At 37.8% G+C, this 17498-nt stretch overlaps 1 protein-coding gene across 3 annotated transcripts in view; it reads left to right on the top strand.

The window, feature by feature from the left end:
* MSRB3 (methionine sulfoxide reductase B3) overlaps positions 1-17498 on the top strand; it is a 183385-nt gene that overhangs the window by 59478 nt on the left and 106409 nt on the right. For all 3 annotated transcript variants that reach the window (XM_027967480.3, XM_027967481.3, XM_012174611.5), the window contains 2 exons: positions 528-636; positions 2253-2330. In XM_027967480.3, coding sequence (XP_027823281.1) covers positions 528-636; positions 2253-2330 — 187 coding nt within the window. The remainder of the gene's footprint in view (positions 1-527; positions 637-2252; positions 2331-17498) is intronic.

Below are 17498 nucleotides of genomic sequence, written 5' to 3'. Positions count from 1 at the left end.
GAATAGCAATTCCTAGTTGTGGAAAAATGCATCTCTCAGGTTCAGTAAATAACTAGGACAGTATTTAAATCACCCAGGATGGAAATTGAAGGAGGACAGTTTCAAGCTCTTCTACTAATTGAATGGAGAGTTACTGTTTAACATAATATGCCCATCATCTTATATATACAGCAGAAATGCTTATAAATAGTTACGCTTTTTGAATTTGTTTGTAAAAAAAATTCAAGGTATTGGAAGACATAAAGAATGTCCCATTTTGTGAATGTTCAGTGGGTTTTTACTGTTTCGTGCTAGCAGCTTTGGCTGTGGCACATCATCAGTGCACCAGTGGAATCACTTGAATCTCGAGCACCTTTCTCTTTAAATTGAGAGAAGTAACTGCAGTTCAGGTAAGTTTGTCGCGTGACCGGGGACTGCTCTGGTCATTGACAAGTGACAGCAGAAGCTGTGCTGTGGCGGTCAGCCAAAGCAGTTATTTAGGGTTGGAGCTAAAAGTCCTCCTTCTCCCATATCCTCTCTCTTTCCAGGGTCATGTAGGGATAAAAAGAACTGTAAGGTGGTCTTTTCCCAGCAGGAACTGAGGAAGCGGCTAACACCCCTGCAATACCATGTCACTCAGGAGAAAGGGACCGAAAGGTAAGGCGAGCTTACGAACACGTCACTAAGCAAGAGCTAGTTTTCTTCATCCTCTGTACCCCTGCTCCAACCTTTGAATCCTCTCCCTTGCCATTTAATTCAAAGGATTCTGCACTTATTTGCTAAAGTCTACAAATTAGTATCCTTGAAAAGGTTGAAAATGGTATTGTTTAGATTAAGACTAAGTTTTATTTATTCTTTTCCCCATTTAATGAACACTCTATCTTTTGTAAAGTCACAAGGCTTTTGTTAAGGGCCTGTTTTTAGTTTACTACAAAATGTGTGGAAGTAATAGCGATTTAGGTACATTTTTTGGGAAGACATCACAGTAAGCAAAACCATGAGGGAATGGCACTTTGCCAGGATGCTGAAAATTTGAAGGTGGCCATTGTAAGTATAGATGTTTTGGCTGCAAAAAGAAGGTAGCATAATTTAGTTCCTTTCTACCCCACTCCAATTTCTTTTTGAAGCACATGTGGAGAAAGTATTTATTGGCTCATTTGTGGTTGGAATGTCAAAAATTTTCAATAACTGCCCTCACATGGCTTTGGTCCTTGGAAGTTCGCCCTAAGTCCTGAAAAAAGAGTTTGTTCACTTCCAAGACTGTTTTTGGTGAATAAAGTCTCTCTCAGCTGATTCCAGCTCAAAGGTAACTTGCCAGAGTCTGACCATTTTGTTGTCTAATTTATACCATGGAGCTTGGCATAAGGCCGTAACTTACCTCTGATCCAAATTTATTAATGATGTAACTTCTTGTTTTCATTCATGAACTGAAAGAGCTCTTTACCACACATGGGGTCTTTGTTAATAGGCAACACTCTCTTCCTGTCACAGTATATACTGTTTACTGACTTGACCAAATGTTGAATCTCTGACAAAGTCCACCCTCACCCCACAAGGAGCTAGAGATGGACTTGGGTCTCGGCCCGAGACGTCTACTCGTCCTGTTGTGTACATGACTAGTAAAATGATTTAATGCACACAAACAACTAGAGATTAGGTCATTCTTAAAAATTCTGTTTATAAAAAATTGGACCTCATAAAGAGGGTGAAAGGATAATAAAAACAAGCTGCAGAGCACATAGACTTTTTGTTGGGCTAGCACAGCTGATTTGTATTAGCTGAATGACCTCCTAGCCTTTAAGATTGTTAACTTAGAAAAATATTCCCTTAAAGCTGCAATATTCCTTTTCAAACTAGAAAATAAGACTCCTTCCACTTGAAGTGTTGGACCCTTCTGTATTTTCTGGTATACATTCTTGGACACTGTAGAGGAGCAGAAATCTCATGTAATAATGTTTTTCTCTGTGAATCTGAACTACAAGCTTTTTTTTTTTAATAGGAAAAAAAAGTTTCTAAGCATTGCATAACTAGACGGCTTGATTTTTTAAAAAATTTAACCTGCATTAGTTTGTAGTAGTTATATGCACATTTTATTATATAGATTTGAAATATATTAGTAATGTTCAGATTTCCATATGTTTGGTCTGTTCTCATTTTAAAACAAAAAGCTCTTGAAAGATTTATTAGAGAAATATATTTTAAGCAAATACGTTCTATAAGAAATAATGCTAACTTTGTTTAATTTTTTTTATGCTCTGTTTACTGTGTATCAGTGCCTTCGAAGGAGAATATACACATCACAAAGATCCTGGAATATACAAATGTGTTGTTTGTGGAACTCCATTGTTTAAGTAAGTATATTAAAAACCTAAGGATATGAGCAAATCACAGATAGTAACGAGCTTGATTTTGCCTGTTCACATTCGATCTTCCCATTCCTAAATTTTCTTATTTCTAATTTTTCTACTCCCCGCCCTCCCCAAAAAACAAAAGTAATTATTGGCTTTCATAATAAATTACCAGTTTGGTAGACTGGCTGATTTCTTGTTACTTGAATCTTTAAAATACCTAGCATTAACTTGGTCATCTTAGTAAACAAGGTGCTTAGCAGAGCTATGAAAGAGATTTTGGTGAACATAAAAATGTCTATATTTATTGATTTTTCTATCACCAAGTGATGGCCCTAAATTTATTTATTGGACCATAATGGAAGTTCTTTACGTGAATCCTTCAGATTGAATAATATCCACCAACTGGATTATTCACACTTCTGCAGTGAAGGGCAATACCTTTATTAAAAGTCAAGTGGGAATTATAACAAATATTTATACATATGTAAGTAAATTACATACTCTGAGTTTAAAGTTTTGCATTGATCAAAAATCTTTTAAAGATCCCAATAGATTACTATAAAACAGGCAGTACATAGATTTTTTTTTTTAATGGAATAGTTAAGTCAGACATTGTATTCTAGAAATTATGGATCTTATCCAAGAAAGAAAACTCTTTATTAAAAATGTATTTATTTAGGACGAAAAAAAATCCTAGGAGCCCCATACTCCCCATGGGGATGCTGATTTAGGGAAATAAAAAGAAACTTTAATTGAGAGAAAGTGTCATTTATTTAAAACAGAATTATAAATTTCTTAGGGGAAATGCACAAACAAGAATCTGATATGTATAGCTTGTAAAATATACTTAATATCTCCTCGCAAATGTTTCCTTTTGAAAACACTAGCATTCACAGATTTTCCAGAAATAACAGGAAACAGTAGTTTCCTTAAAAAAAATTTTTAAGTTTAAAACCTTTCTTAACTTGCATAAACCTTATTGCACATTAGTGTTGGTTGAGAATCTGTTCTGAATTCTTATGTATTTATTCATTCTGTTAAAAAAACCAGCCCTTCAAATTGTCACCCATTCCCTCTCAGAAAACACATGTCTTTATATTTCAACACCTTTAGTTTGTGTCATAATGGTTGATATAACACTTAAGATAGTTGCTGAGCCATGTTAAACTTGTTAATATCCCAAATGGTAAAAATTGGCCATATCTCCTTTGCTTTTGTTTAAGATTCTTCATTTCTTTCCCTATTATATGATTTAGTGAAGTAGTGGATCTAAGGAAAACTCACTGTTTTAAATAAGAAACAGAGCCACTGTAAATGAAGGATTTAAGCCATGTGACATCTTGAGTCACAAATAGTTAAAAGCAAGACCTTCATCCAACCATAGGTATGGGTGGGGTTCAGGAGTTTCATATTTGATGTGATATTGACTCTAAAGGAAACTTTAGCATTCTTGTAAGGAAAGCTTTTAGTTTCTAAATTTTTATGGAATATAATTTAATATTTTTAGTCTACATTACATGAAAAAAAAATTGCTGAGCTTCTCCCACTTGGTTTCTTGTCAGTTTTAGAGTGAACAGTGTCTCTCTGGCCTTCAGTATAGAATGCAGTAGTTCTTTGGTCTGGCGCTGCTTTCTTCATACTGGAAAACTTGTACCCTGGGTGTCCACAGGGCATGAACAGCTGTGAGGGAAGCAATTTTCTGATCCTCAGCCCTATGCAAGCATTTTCTTGAAACTTCTGTCTGTCACTGAATAGTAGTCTGCCACCTCGTCCTTCCAGTCTCCTCTGTCATGGTTCCCCTTCTCTCACTTCACAAAAGATGGCATAGCTTCCACCCACCCCAGTGCTTACTATGATTTATTATCACAGGGTAAAAATCTCTAAGGCACTGAGCAAAAGGACAGTTCAGGAATGCATTACTTCTGGAGAGACCCTTGAAAGCAAAGCCAAACAAACAAACAAACAAAAAAACAAAAATAAAACATTGAGAAGTATTGAACTGGTAAAAAAAGAAAAAGTATTGAAACAGTGTTTCATCTTAGAGATCCTCAGTCTGCCTGCCAGCTGTCTGCTTATCTACCGCTCTATCTATCTATCTGTCTATCCATGTTCCACCAGTCATAAGTGAGATGTGTGTCATGAAAACATGTACGGACATATTTGTTCAAAATTTTTAGATGAAAGTCTTTGTGTATGTATGTGTGTACAGGAAATAAATCCAATTTACTTGAGACAGTTTACAATCAGGTTATACAGTAGTCTTCTCCATTCATTAACTGATCTAGATACATCACTCTAAGGTTTTGACAAAAATATATTTTAAGAATATCTATATTCAGAACACCAGATAATTTATCTTTTTTCAATTATTTAACTTCTTGGTAAGAAATTTTAGCTATCACATTAAAATGTGTGAGGAAGTGTGTATCAGTCAGCACCCAATCTGGATACAGAAGCCACACAATAATTTGAACAGGAAAGTCTAATACAGAGAGCGACTACATGTGACAGAGAATGGTGGTGATGAGGGATTGGTAGGTAAGAAGCAAATAGAAATTCTGAAGAATATAGAGACAGCGAATACAGGAAGTGACCATGCCCCCTAGGGCTGAGATAGACCTCAAGGGAAAGCTTCCCCTGCAAACTGCCCCTGATTCCAGCAGCTGATGGCCCAGGAGTCACTGTGGGGCTATGATGGTGCAACTTTCTGGGATTCTGCTTCCTGGAACTTACTGGATACCTCCCCTCTGGGGTGCTGGGGAAAGTTCTTTGCAGGGAAGTGTCTCACTGGGGGCCCTCCACTCCAAAACTGCCTGAGGGAGGTGCTGGGGAGGCTGCTGGCCACCAGGTGCTGCTCATCCCTGTGCCCTGAAACCAGCACCTTGCTGCAGAGGAGATACTGGTGTCACAGAGCTATCGCCAGAGAAGCAGCATGGCTCAAAGTGTTGGCGACCAGAGAGGCTGTGTACACCAGGAAGCTGGGTGCTGGGGAAGCTGCCCCCATTGCAAGGGCCTGCAAATAAGAGACGCTCCATGCACACGAGCCACATGCCAGGGAGGCAGCGGGCTCTGCAGGAGCCTGTTTGGAAAGCATACTGAAACCAAGAAGGAAAAACCTCTTTCTCCCGTAATCCTTCTCCTATGCCCGCTACTGACAAAGTTTAATATCATGTTGGCTGACCCCCCCACCCCCCCCAAAAAATTTAAAGGTCCCAGCTCCATTTTAGCAAAGCAGGTAAGGAAGATACATTTAGAGGTAAGAGGCAATGTATTGATAACTGGCGCAGAGTCTCTGTTTTATTCAAAATTCTTTTAGGGATTCGTGAGCAAAAGTTTGAAAGTCACTCAGTAGTCTAGTGAATTAATGGCATCACTGTCAGACCCCCTCTTGATATAGCTGGTTTCATACTTTGAACACAAAGTGTGGGAACGATTGACTTGGGTTAGTATGAATGTGAATGAGAAAGTGTGTGGAGGTTTTGTTTGTTAGAGAAGAGGGAGTGAGAGAAAATTCGGCAGAAAAGACTAAATAGAGGAACAATAGGAGAAATAACAGTGGGAGGAAAACAGATAAATAAAAAGCAATAAGGAAGCACTGAGTTTTAAAATGCCTTATCATTAGCAGTATGAAAAGGTTGTTTTTCCAACTGCCATTTCTGTTACCATACTCACACTCATTTTATGTGTATATGTGCACATATTCACATATATGTATAATTCTCTTCATTTACTTGACTGATATATATATGTATATATAAAATACTTCCTTGCATAAAAGGCCATTCAAACTTGTACTCTACCCTAAGTACATTCCCTCTCAACAATATACTGCTTTTTTACTGCTTACCAAGTACAAGAACCTTATTCACAGGCTGCTTTATAAACCAACTGCGTAATTTATTCCATGGTTCACGTTTTCTTCACATTCACAAATTCTACCAAGCTAAGTTTATTTCTCATATAGTACTACGGACTTTCAGTTAGTAAATTAACTGACAGAAGTAAGAATGTTCTCTCCTCTGGCTATTTGAACTTCTAAACTTTCATAAAATGAATTTATTGCACATCAGATAAACCATAAAAGGCATTGGTGAAATAATTTAATTCAGAAAGTATTTTCGACATCTTGGACTTTTCTCACACTTTGCCAGGTATTGTGAAACAGAATAAATTTGTGAACCCTTTTTATCCTTAAGGTATTTATAGTTTTGTTGGAGTGATATGATAAACAATAAACAGTGACAGACTGTGGAGACATAACATTAATCTGCACATACCTGTTTGAAGTGCTTTCATGAGTAATAGGAGAGTATATGAGTGTATTCCAGTAGGGCCTGTTTTCATGGAGGAGATGAGAACACACTACTAGGCAGAGAATATCTGATAGAGAATGCCACATGAGGTAAGGAATTAGAGATAGGATCAAAACTGGGTTTTTCAAGGGAACGGTTCTGAGACTGGTGCAGTAGGAGTTGGGAGGTGAGTTATGTTGGGAGTAATGGTGACATGTCTAGAGGGTTAAAAAGGACCAAATAAGGAAGCCTTGTGATCCCAGCGAAGCCTTTAAAGTTTCTGCTTGAAATTCTTTAAGCCTTGGCATCCTTTCCTCCAGAAGCCAAATCTGAGCCTTCTAGGGTGAACTCTGGTGTTCTTCATCTCTGCTCCCATAGCACCTTGTATGCATGCATTTCCTTCGTTGCACTTTCTGCTTTGTTCTGTGTGTGAGGGCATGCTGAGTTGTTCAGTCGTGTCCGACTCTTTGCAACCCCATGGACTGAAGTCCTCCAGGCTCCACTGTCAATGGGATTCTCCAAGGCAAGAATCCTGGAGTGGGTTGCCGTGCCCTTCTCCAGGGGATCTTCCTGACCCAGGGGTTGAACCTGTGTCTCTTAGGTCTCTTGCATTGGCAGGCGGGTTCTCTACCACTAGTGCCACCTGGGAAGTCCCACTTTGTTTTGTATTTATCTGTTTATGTGCCTGTCTGCCCACTAGTAAGTAAACTCCACAGTTGCAAGGCCGTGTCTTAGTAGTATTTATATCTCTGGTGGTTTAGTCGCTAAGTTGTGTCTGACTCTTGCGACCCCATGGACTGTAGCCTGCTAGGCTCCTCTGTCCATGGGATTCTCCAGGCAAGAAGACTGAAGTAGGTTGCCATTTCCTTTTCCAGGGGAATCTTCCCAACCCAGGGATTAAACCCAGGTCTCCTGCATTGCAGACAGATCTTCGCTATTTATATCTATTTATATCTCTAGCCTCTGGCATAAAATAGCCATCAAATATTTGTTTGTTGATCAGAGGCATGTCTGAAGTTTGTGAGATAGACTGTGGAGAGACTTTGAATAAGACAAACGCATGATGAAAATGGGAATTAAGCCAGAACAGTTCACAAGATAGATTTCTGGAGCTGAAAATAAAATAAAATAGGGGTTTGATAGCTTCAGTGAGAACTTTTTCCTTTGTCAGCTGATAAACCTCAATGTTATCCATATTAATCGACTCCTGATAATTTTAAGGTTTTTAGGAGCCACATAAGACAGTTTTTATTTTCTACGTGTTTACTAATACGGCCCTTGCACTGAATTAATAGCTCATTTTACACAGATTCACTAATGATGAGGATAATAATAATAGTAAGTAATAATCAAGAGTACATGGCACTTACTTCTTGCTCATTATGGTTCTAAGTGCTTTGTATTTAACTCAGTCTTCACAGCAAAACATTTTATAGATGAAGAAACTGAGAGGATAAGTATCTTGTGAAGAACATACAGACAGTGTACATGGATTTAAAACAGTAATACTCAAAACTTTGAGGAAAGAAGAAAGTTTATTATAGGAAAATAAAGTTTTAAAATTTTATTTTGATCACTCATATCTGATTATTTTACTCGGCATACTTGGAATAAATGCAACACACATACATACACACACACACCTCAACTCCTTGAAAACTCTGCCTTTGTCATAGTGTTTAAGTTGAAAATTGAAGACTGTTCCAATCTAGGGAGGGCTGTTGTCTTGTTCAGTCGCTAATTCTCGTCCAACTCTTTGCTGCTACACGGACTGCAGCATACCACGCTTTCCTGTCCTTCACTATCTCCCGGAGTTTGCCCAAACTCACATCCATTGAATCTATGATGCCAACTCATCCTCTGTCGTCCCATTCTCCTCCTGCCCTCAATCTTTCCCAGCATCAGGGAGGGCTGAATCAAAAGTAAATAGATCCATCATGGCAGGTCATTAAGAAGAATTCAGCTTCAAGCTGGCGGTTATCCTCAGGGAAGTCCTTTGGAATCTGAGCAGGAAGATGTAGCCAGTGTTTAGGAAGCCATCAGGCCATTTACCATCTGTGAAGTAGGGCAGCAGCTGGATTTCTGGGCTGGATTCTAGTTATTAAAATTGGAAAGTCGTTTTATTTTCGCTACTAACCCCCCGTTACAGTTTCTCAAGGAACTGTGTTCCAAATTTTGTATCGCTTTTCTGTTTTAAATTCTGTCCCTGTATTTCTGAGAAAACTGAGGCCACCTGACATGAGCTCTTTTAAATGTCTTTCCTTCTATCTTGAAATTTCTTTATATCTTCATTTTTATCAGACAATCAGAACAAGCATGGGCTAAAAGCAGTTGATGGGTTGACTTGAATACCAGGCCGGATGTGTGACCTCAAATTCATCACCTATAAAGTGGGAAAAATAAAACCAAACAGGTGTAAGAAAAGTGCCAAGTATATGGCAAGTATTCAACAATGTTAAATTCAAGTGGCCTGACCTAGTTTGAGGAACATATCATACCATCACAACAGTCTAAGAAACTCCTTCCAACATGAGAAAGTGCAGGCTTTACTAGAGAGCGTCTGTCTGTTAACAGTAGATGTTAGTGTGGTGAGTCACTGCTCCAGCTATGTTGCTATGTTTCAGATGGGACTCTGCTGCAAAACTGTTCACACATGCTGCATTTCACATGCGCCTCCCGTGCAATCTTATTCCAGGCTACTAGAAAATTTAAGCCTTTTTTCAGCTCTTTAAGAACATAAGCCATTTCACTGAAGAAATTCCAGTTCAGTGCCACATACAATTTATTCAACTATTCTATTCCATTTATTATTACTAAAGGAGACTTTCAACATAAGCTTTCCCTCTTCTGATAGAGTGGGGTGTGTGTGTGTGTGTGTGTGTGTGTGTGTGTATTTGTGTGTTGCAAGCACAGAGGGGGAGGAGATAGGGGAAGAATGAAGGAGTTTTTCATCCTTACTTTCTATTCAAATTCCATTTTTCCAATCTTTTTCTTAGCCATAGGATATCTACTCAGAAACCATTCCACTCACTATGGAATTCTACCAGGAAGAGTAGCATGAATTTAACTTCAAGCTTTCTTTTTATAGAACTCTAGCTGGAAATTGCTCATAATTCTGGCAAATGTTTCTTAACCTTTAACAAATTACATTTAACTTGAATTTAAAAGACCTGAATTGCCCTTCACTTCATTCTAAATCCTTTAACAAAGTAAGCTCTCCAGTACAGTGAAACCATTATGAAATGAACTAGGTTTCTGAGTAGTGACTTAAACTTTTGTTATATCTAAATAACTCATATGTTATTTTGAAGAGAATACCAAATCGATTTTTCTCTTTCCATTGATTTTCTGTCTTGTCCATACATACAATGATATACAGGAAAAGCATCTGTAATGTAGAGAATTACTGTTCTATCTTCACATCACCTGAAAGCTCAGGGCAAGACCACAGCTAGAATGAAAGAAAAGTACTTCATGGAATTACTGGCAAAGATAGGGAGAGAAAAATATTGTTAGTTTTTCTGACTAATTAAACCTGATTCATTAAACCATCAGAAGAAAAAGAAAAGCATAAATAGTAAAATCATAAAAGCATAGCATAACATAAAGAACAACTCCAGTTTGAGAAACTTGAAAACTATAGTAAGGCATGATTCAAAGTCTGACAATATGCAAAGATAATTGTAACTGTATTTCTCTTATTAAAAACTACATAGACACATATAGAAAAATTGAAGTGATAATTACACATAAAATCTTTGGATAGTTGAAATTGGGTACAAGACTGTCTGTGTATCTTGGAATGGGGAGGAATGCAGAAAGGTAATCTTGCCTTCTATTTCCTAAACTAAATCCTAGTTGTGTAGTTAATTTTTCCGATGTAGACAGAAATAGATTAGTTTTTTATTAGTGAATTAGAATGGATAATAAATTGGGAAACATAATAGGCAAAACTTTTAAAACTATAATTCATGTAAATTTATCCTGATTATATGAAAATACATCAGAAAATTAATGAACATCTGTTATTCCCATTCACAGACTTTGAAATTATTTAAAGACAGTTTATAATGTACAATTTTAGCCAGTACTTCTAAGGCAGTCCACAAAGCTGCTCTTCTTATAAATGAATAATACTTTTTTCAAAACATGGTCATCAGTTCAGTGAGAATTGCATAAATTTTCACTCAGATACATGTCTTCAGTGTGTCTTATACATGGATAAGTGACTGCATAAGGAAAAGTGCAGAAGCTATCCAGAGTACCAAGCGGAAATAAAGTTTTATGAAGTTCCAGCATGGACTTAACTGCATAACCATGAACAAGTTACTTAAACATTCTACCTCGTTTTTCTCATCTGTAAAATGGTAGGAATAACATTAGCGCTTTCTAACTGATAGTACTTCTGTACCAAATGAAATAAACACATAAGCATGCTATAGAAGATATGAAGAACAACTCATCTGGCTTGCAAAAAGGCAAACAACCTGATTAAAAAAATAGACATTTTTCCAAATAAAATATACAGATGGCCAACAGGCACTTGAAAAGATGCTCAATATCAGCAGTCAGTAGAGAAATGCAAATCAAAACTGCAGTGAGGTATCACCTCATACCTGTCAGACCTGTCATCATCAAAACGTCTACAAATAATAAATGCTGGAGAGGGTGTGGAGAAAAGGGAACCCTCCTACTCTGTTGGTGCAGGCACTATGGAAAACAGTGTGGAGGTTCTGGAAAAACTAAAAATAGTTACCATATGATCCTGCAATCCCACTCCTGGGCAAAACTATAATTAGAAAAGATGCATGAACCCCAGTGTTCATAACAGCACTGCTTACAGTAGCCAAGACATAGAAACAACCTAAATGTCCAGAGACAGATGGACAGATAGAGATGCGGGACATGTATACAATGGAACATTAGTTGGCCATAGAAAGAGTGGCACGCCATGTGTGGCAACATGGACGGACCTCGAGATCATTGTATTAAGTGAAATACGTCAGAGAAAGATGAATAGCATATGATAGCACCTACATGTAGACTCTAAGAAAAAGATACAAATGAACTTACTTACAAAGCAGAAATACACTCATAGACAAATAAATTAATGACTACCAAAGGGAATAGTGATGGGGGGAGGCAAATTAGGAGTTTGGGATTAACATATACATCAGTTCAGTTCAGTCACTCAGTCGTGTCCGACTCTTTGCGACCCCATGAATCGCAGCACGCCAGGCCTCTCTGTCCATCACCAGCTCCCGGAGTTCACTCAAACTCACGCCTATCGAGTCGGTGAAGCCATCCAGCCATCTCATCCTCGGTCGTCCCCTTCTCCTCCTGCCCCCAATCCCTCCCAGCATCAGAGTCTTTTCCAATGAGTCAACTCTTTGCATGAGGTGGCCAAAGTACTGGAGTTTCAGCTTTAGCATCATTCCTTCCAAAGAACACCCAGGGCTGATCTTCTAGAATGGACTGGTTGGATCTCCTTGCAGTCCAAGGGACTCTCAAGAGTCTTCTCCAACACCACAGTTCAAAAGCATCAATTCTTTGGTGCTCAGCTTTCTTCACAGTCCAACTCTCATATCCATACAAGACCACTGGAAAAACCATAGCCTTGACTAGACGGGCCTTTGTTGGCAAAGTCATGTCTCTGCTTTTGAATATGCTATCTAGGTTGGTCATAACTTTCCTTCCAAGGAGGAAGCGTCTTTTAATTTCATGGCTGCAATCACCGTCTGCAGTGATTTTGAAGCCCAAAAAGATAAAGTCTGACAGTTTCCAATGTTTCCCCGTCTATTTCCCATGAAGTGATGGGACCAGAGGCCATGATCTTAGTTTTCTAAATGTTGAGCTTTAAGCCAACTTTTTCACTCTCCTCTTTCACTTTCATCAAGAGGCTTTTTAGTTCCTCTTCACTTTCTGCCATAAGGGTGGTGTCATCTGCATATCTGAGGTGATTGATATTTCTCCCGGCAATCTTGATTCCAGCTGGTGCTTCTTCTAGCCCAGCATTTCACATGATGTACTCTGCATATAAGTTAAATAAGCAGGGTGACAATATACAGCCTTGACGTCCTCCTTTTCCTATTTGGAACCAGTCTGTTATTCCATATCCAGTTCTAACTGTTGCTTCCTGACCTGCATACAGGTTTCTCAAGAGGCAGGTCAGGTGGTCTGGTATTCCCATCTCATTCAGAATTTTCCACAGTTTATTGTGATCCATACAGTCAAAGGCTTTGGCATAGTCACTAAAGCAGAAATAGATGTTTTTCTGGAACTCTCTTGCTTTTTCCATGGTCCAGCAGATGCTGGCAATTTGATCTCTGGTTCCTCTGCCTTTTGTAAAACCAGCTTGAACATCAGGAAGTTCATGGTTCACGTATTGCTGAAGCCTGGCTTGGAGAATTTTGAGCATTACTTTACTAGCGTGTGAGATGACTGCAATTGTGCGGTAGTTTGAGCATTTTTGGCATTGCCTTTCTTTGGGATTGGAATGAAAATGGACCTTTTCCAGTCCTGTGGCCACTGCTGAGTTTTCCAAACTTGCTGGCATATTGAGTGCAGCGCTTTCACAGCATCATCTTTCAGGATTTGAAATAGCTCAACTGGAATTCCATCACCTCCACTAGCTTTGATCATAGTGATGCTTTCTAAGGCCCACTTGACTTCACATTCCAGGATGTCTGGCTCTAGATGAGTGATCACACCATCGTGATTATCTTGGTCGTGAAGATCTTTTTTGTACAGTTCTCCTGTGTATTGTTGCCACCTCTTCTTAATATCTTCTGCTTCTGTTAGGTCCATACCATTTCTGTCCTTTATCGAGCCCATCTTTAAGTGAAATGTTCCCTTGGTATCTCTAATTTTCTTGAAGAGATCTCTAGTCTTTCCCATTCTGTTATTTCCCTCTATTTCTTTGCATTGATCGCTGAGGAAGGCTTTCTTATCTCTTCTTGCTATTCTTTGGAACTCTGCATTCAGATGCGTATATCTTTCCTTTTCTCCTTTGCTTTTCGCTTCTCTTCTTTTCATAGCTATTTGTAAGTCCTTCCAGACAGCCATTTTGCTTTTTTTCATTTCTTTTCCATGGGGATGGTCTTGATCCCTGTCTCCTGTACAGTGTCACAAACCTCAGTCCAAAGTTCATCAGGCACTCTATCTATCAGATCTAGTCCCTTAAATCTATTTCTCACTTCCACTGTATAATCATAAGGGATTTGATTTAGGTCATACCTGAATGGTCTAGTGGTTTTCCCTACTTTCTCCCTACATATACATACTATTATATATAAACTAGATAAACCATAAGGACCTATGAGGAACTATAGTCCTAATAACCTATAATGAAAGAGATTCTGAAGAACAAACATATGTACATATATGTATAACTGATTCACTTTGCCATATATCTGAAACTAACACAACATTGTAAATTAACTATACTTCAATTTAAAAAATAATTAAGGGACTTCACTGGTGGTCCAGTGCTCAGGACTCCCCACGTTGCCAATACAGCATGTGCAGATTTGATTCCTGCTTGGGGAACTAAGATCCCACATGCTGTGCAGCAAGGTAAAATAAATTTTTTTTTTTAATTTTTAAATACTTTGAAAAGATATAAAGGTATAAATATAAATAAGGTTTGTGAAGACTGCACCTTTAAAATTTTGCCTGGTAAAATATAAGTAGCATACAAATCTAAAATTAAGTCAGTTTCTATCCAGTAATTTAATCTGGATTCTAAATTCCCCAAATAATGGAACTTAGATGAAGTAACTGAGAGTTTTAATACATTAGTTATTTGTAAGTCTGTCTCTAACAAATCTAGAAACCTCTAGAGAGAAGAGGTCATGATGTAGGATTTTTGCAGCTAACATCTGCACCCTGTGCAGGGGCGTGAAAGTGAAAGTCGCTCAGTAGTGTCTGACTCTTTCCGACCCCATAGACTATACCGTCCATTAAATTCTCCAGGCCAGAATACTGGAATGGATAGCCTTTCCCTTCTCCAGGGATCTTCCCAACCCAGGGATTGACCCCAGGTCTCCTGCACTGCAAGTGGATTCTTTACCAACTGAGCTAAGACTCTACATATCCTGGCTACTTAAATTATTTATTAAATAAATGGCTTTAGTTCCAGTAAATCAAGAGTAACAGCAGAGTTAAATGATTCAAGTTGATACTGGAATGTTAGAAGTATAATTAAAAACTTGGAGTCTCGAAATTGTTACCCCCTACCACACTTTTCAAAGTAACATCTATAGACCTCTCAGGGAACTTAATTTTAGTGGATGCTTCTTTCAACAATAGCACTGCTTGCAACTGCAAAGATACACGTATTCCAACTAAGAGAAAGATGGAAATGTCCATGGCTGGGACCTTTTACAAGGACACAGTGAAAAGAGCAGAAGGTGAAAATAGACAAGGTCAGCTACTGAAAGTGATATCAAATGAAAAGTTTGTAGTCAAACATGTTTATTAAATATAAGAAAGATTAAAAACAACTGAACTAAATAGTGACTCAAAAGACTAGAAAAATTACAACTGCAACAACAAAATAAACTGGGATAAAATGCTCACTACTTTCCTCAAAGGCGTTTGCCAGTTCTAGGCAACGGGAGAAAAGTAAAGATTCCAGATGTTTAGAAACAGAAATGCTAGTAGACTAGGATTTCTTAGCCTCAGTACTATTGACGTTTGGGCTGGGTAATATCTGGTCATAGGGGGCTGCCCTATACGTTGTAGGATGTTTAGACCATTCTTATTCTCTGCCCACTAGATAGCTGTAGCTCTTGCCCCTCTTTTTCTCCCACCCCCTCCCCACCATCATGACAAACAAATATAATTCCAAGAATTGACGCATACCCTGGGGTGGGGTAGGGCAGCCAAAATTACCAACAGTTAAGAACAACTGATCCAAACAATCCACAAAATGATAAACCCTAGTTTGTAGGGTTTGCTGATTCTTGTGGTGCAGATACTTCCACCTTAGGCTATTTCAAGTTACAACTCTTACATTACTGAATGTGGAGTTGACAAGAGATATGTAGTAACACCATTATATAGTATTTTTGTAATACAAATACACAGATGTAAATAGCATAGAACAACAGTTAAATTTAGTTAAAAATTTAGAAGTGGTGAATTTAGAGTATGTATTATCTTTGTTTATAATTTAATTCTAAATTTATATAATTTGTTTTTAATATTGTTTATGTTTAGCAACTATATCCCAAAGATTTAAAAAATTTAACAATAGACTCTTTTGAGCTTTAGCACACCAGTATAATGGGGACAAATCAAAGGTAGACCAAATTTATCAAAAACTGCAACCCAATCCCCAGTGAGTTCAGTCCCTGATTAGATTAAGTTAATCTTTCCCCTCTTCCCCACCCCATTTCCACTGCCTATCAGAGAATAGGATAAACCCTCTGTAGAAGATTACATCATCATCATTCAGAGTCCAGTTTTTCATACACAATGTCTGGCATTCATCAGAAATTACCAGGCATACCAAAGTAAAGGACCAAGGGAAATAAACTGACAAAAGAAACAGGTCTGTAAATGGCTCAGATATCTAGATAGTCAAGTCATCAGGCACAGACTTTAAAATAACTGTGATTAATATGTTCATGAAAATAGATGGCAAGATGGAGAATTTCACCAGAGAACAGAAATCTGTTGTTAAGAATAAAATAGTTCTAGGTCTGAAAATGCAATAACTGAAATATAAACACGAGATGAATTTAATATTGTATAAGACATAGAAGAATGCAAGGCTAATGAACAGAAAACAGGTAAGTAGAATAGATTCAGACAAGCTAAGAGAGCTAGAAATATGAAAAGGTATTGCTAAGATAATATAAGATACAGTTTCAGGTTTAATATATTAGAGCCACAGAAAGGGAAGAAAAAGATAATGGGAAAGAAGCAATATTTGAAGAACATGATAGTCAAGAATTTTCCCAAACTGAGGAAAAAAGTCACAGATTCAGACAGTGCTACAAAACCGAAGCAGGATGAATTCAAAGAAAGCCACATCTAGGCACATCATAGGCAATCAGGTGGAAAATCAGAGGCAAAAAGAAGATATTAAAAGCGCTTAGATAAATTAACTTGAAAAATAAAATATTAAAATTAAGTAAATCCAAAAGGTTGATCTTCTAACAGACCAATGAAGAGAACCATTTCTATCAAGTCTAATAGAAAAGAAACAGGAACATAGGAATGTCAAAACACTAGGAATGAAAATGGGATAAAATCAGATACAGAAAATATTATAATGTAAGAGAATACTATGTAAAACCCTATTCTTATGAATTTAAAATCTCATCCTAGGTTTCTAAAAATAAAAAATTTGACTAAAGAATTATAAATGAATTGACCAGTAACTCTATAACAAATCAAGAGTTATCACAAACCAGCTTAGACTTTTACAGAAAAAAAAATTATCCCTATGCTAGTATAAACTGTGTCAATCACAGAAAATAGAAGCTTATCAACTTCTTTGACAAAGGTAGCATACCTCTGGGATTGTGGGCAGGAGGAGAAGGGGACAGCAGAGTATGAGATGGCTGGATGGCATCACCGACTTGATGGACATGAGTTTGGGTAAACTCCGGGAGTTGGTGATGGACAGGGAGGCCTGGCGTGCTGCGATTCATGGGGTCGCAAAGAGTTGGACATGACTGAGCGACTGAACTGAACTGAACTGAACATACCTCTAAAACCAAAATGTGACAGAGACATTACAAAGGAAAACTATAGACTGATCTTATTTATGAAAATAGATATAAGGACCAACACTGTGTTGAATGAGTAATATGCCATGGTAAAGTAGGTCTTAGTTTAGGAATGTATGAATAGTTCAGTACTA

This window comes from Ovis aries, chromosome 3 (genome assembly GCF_016772045.2).
Source record: "Ovis aries strain OAR_USU_Benz2616 breed Rambouillet chromosome 3, ARS-UI_Ramb_v3.0, whole genome shotgun sequence".
NCBI classification, from domain to species: Eukaryota; Metazoa; Chordata; class Mammalia; order Artiodactyla; family Bovidae; genus Ovis; species Ovis aries.
The sequence above is the reverse complement of the archived record's forward strand: the minus strand, read 5'-3'. Positions and strand labels throughout refer to the sequence as shown.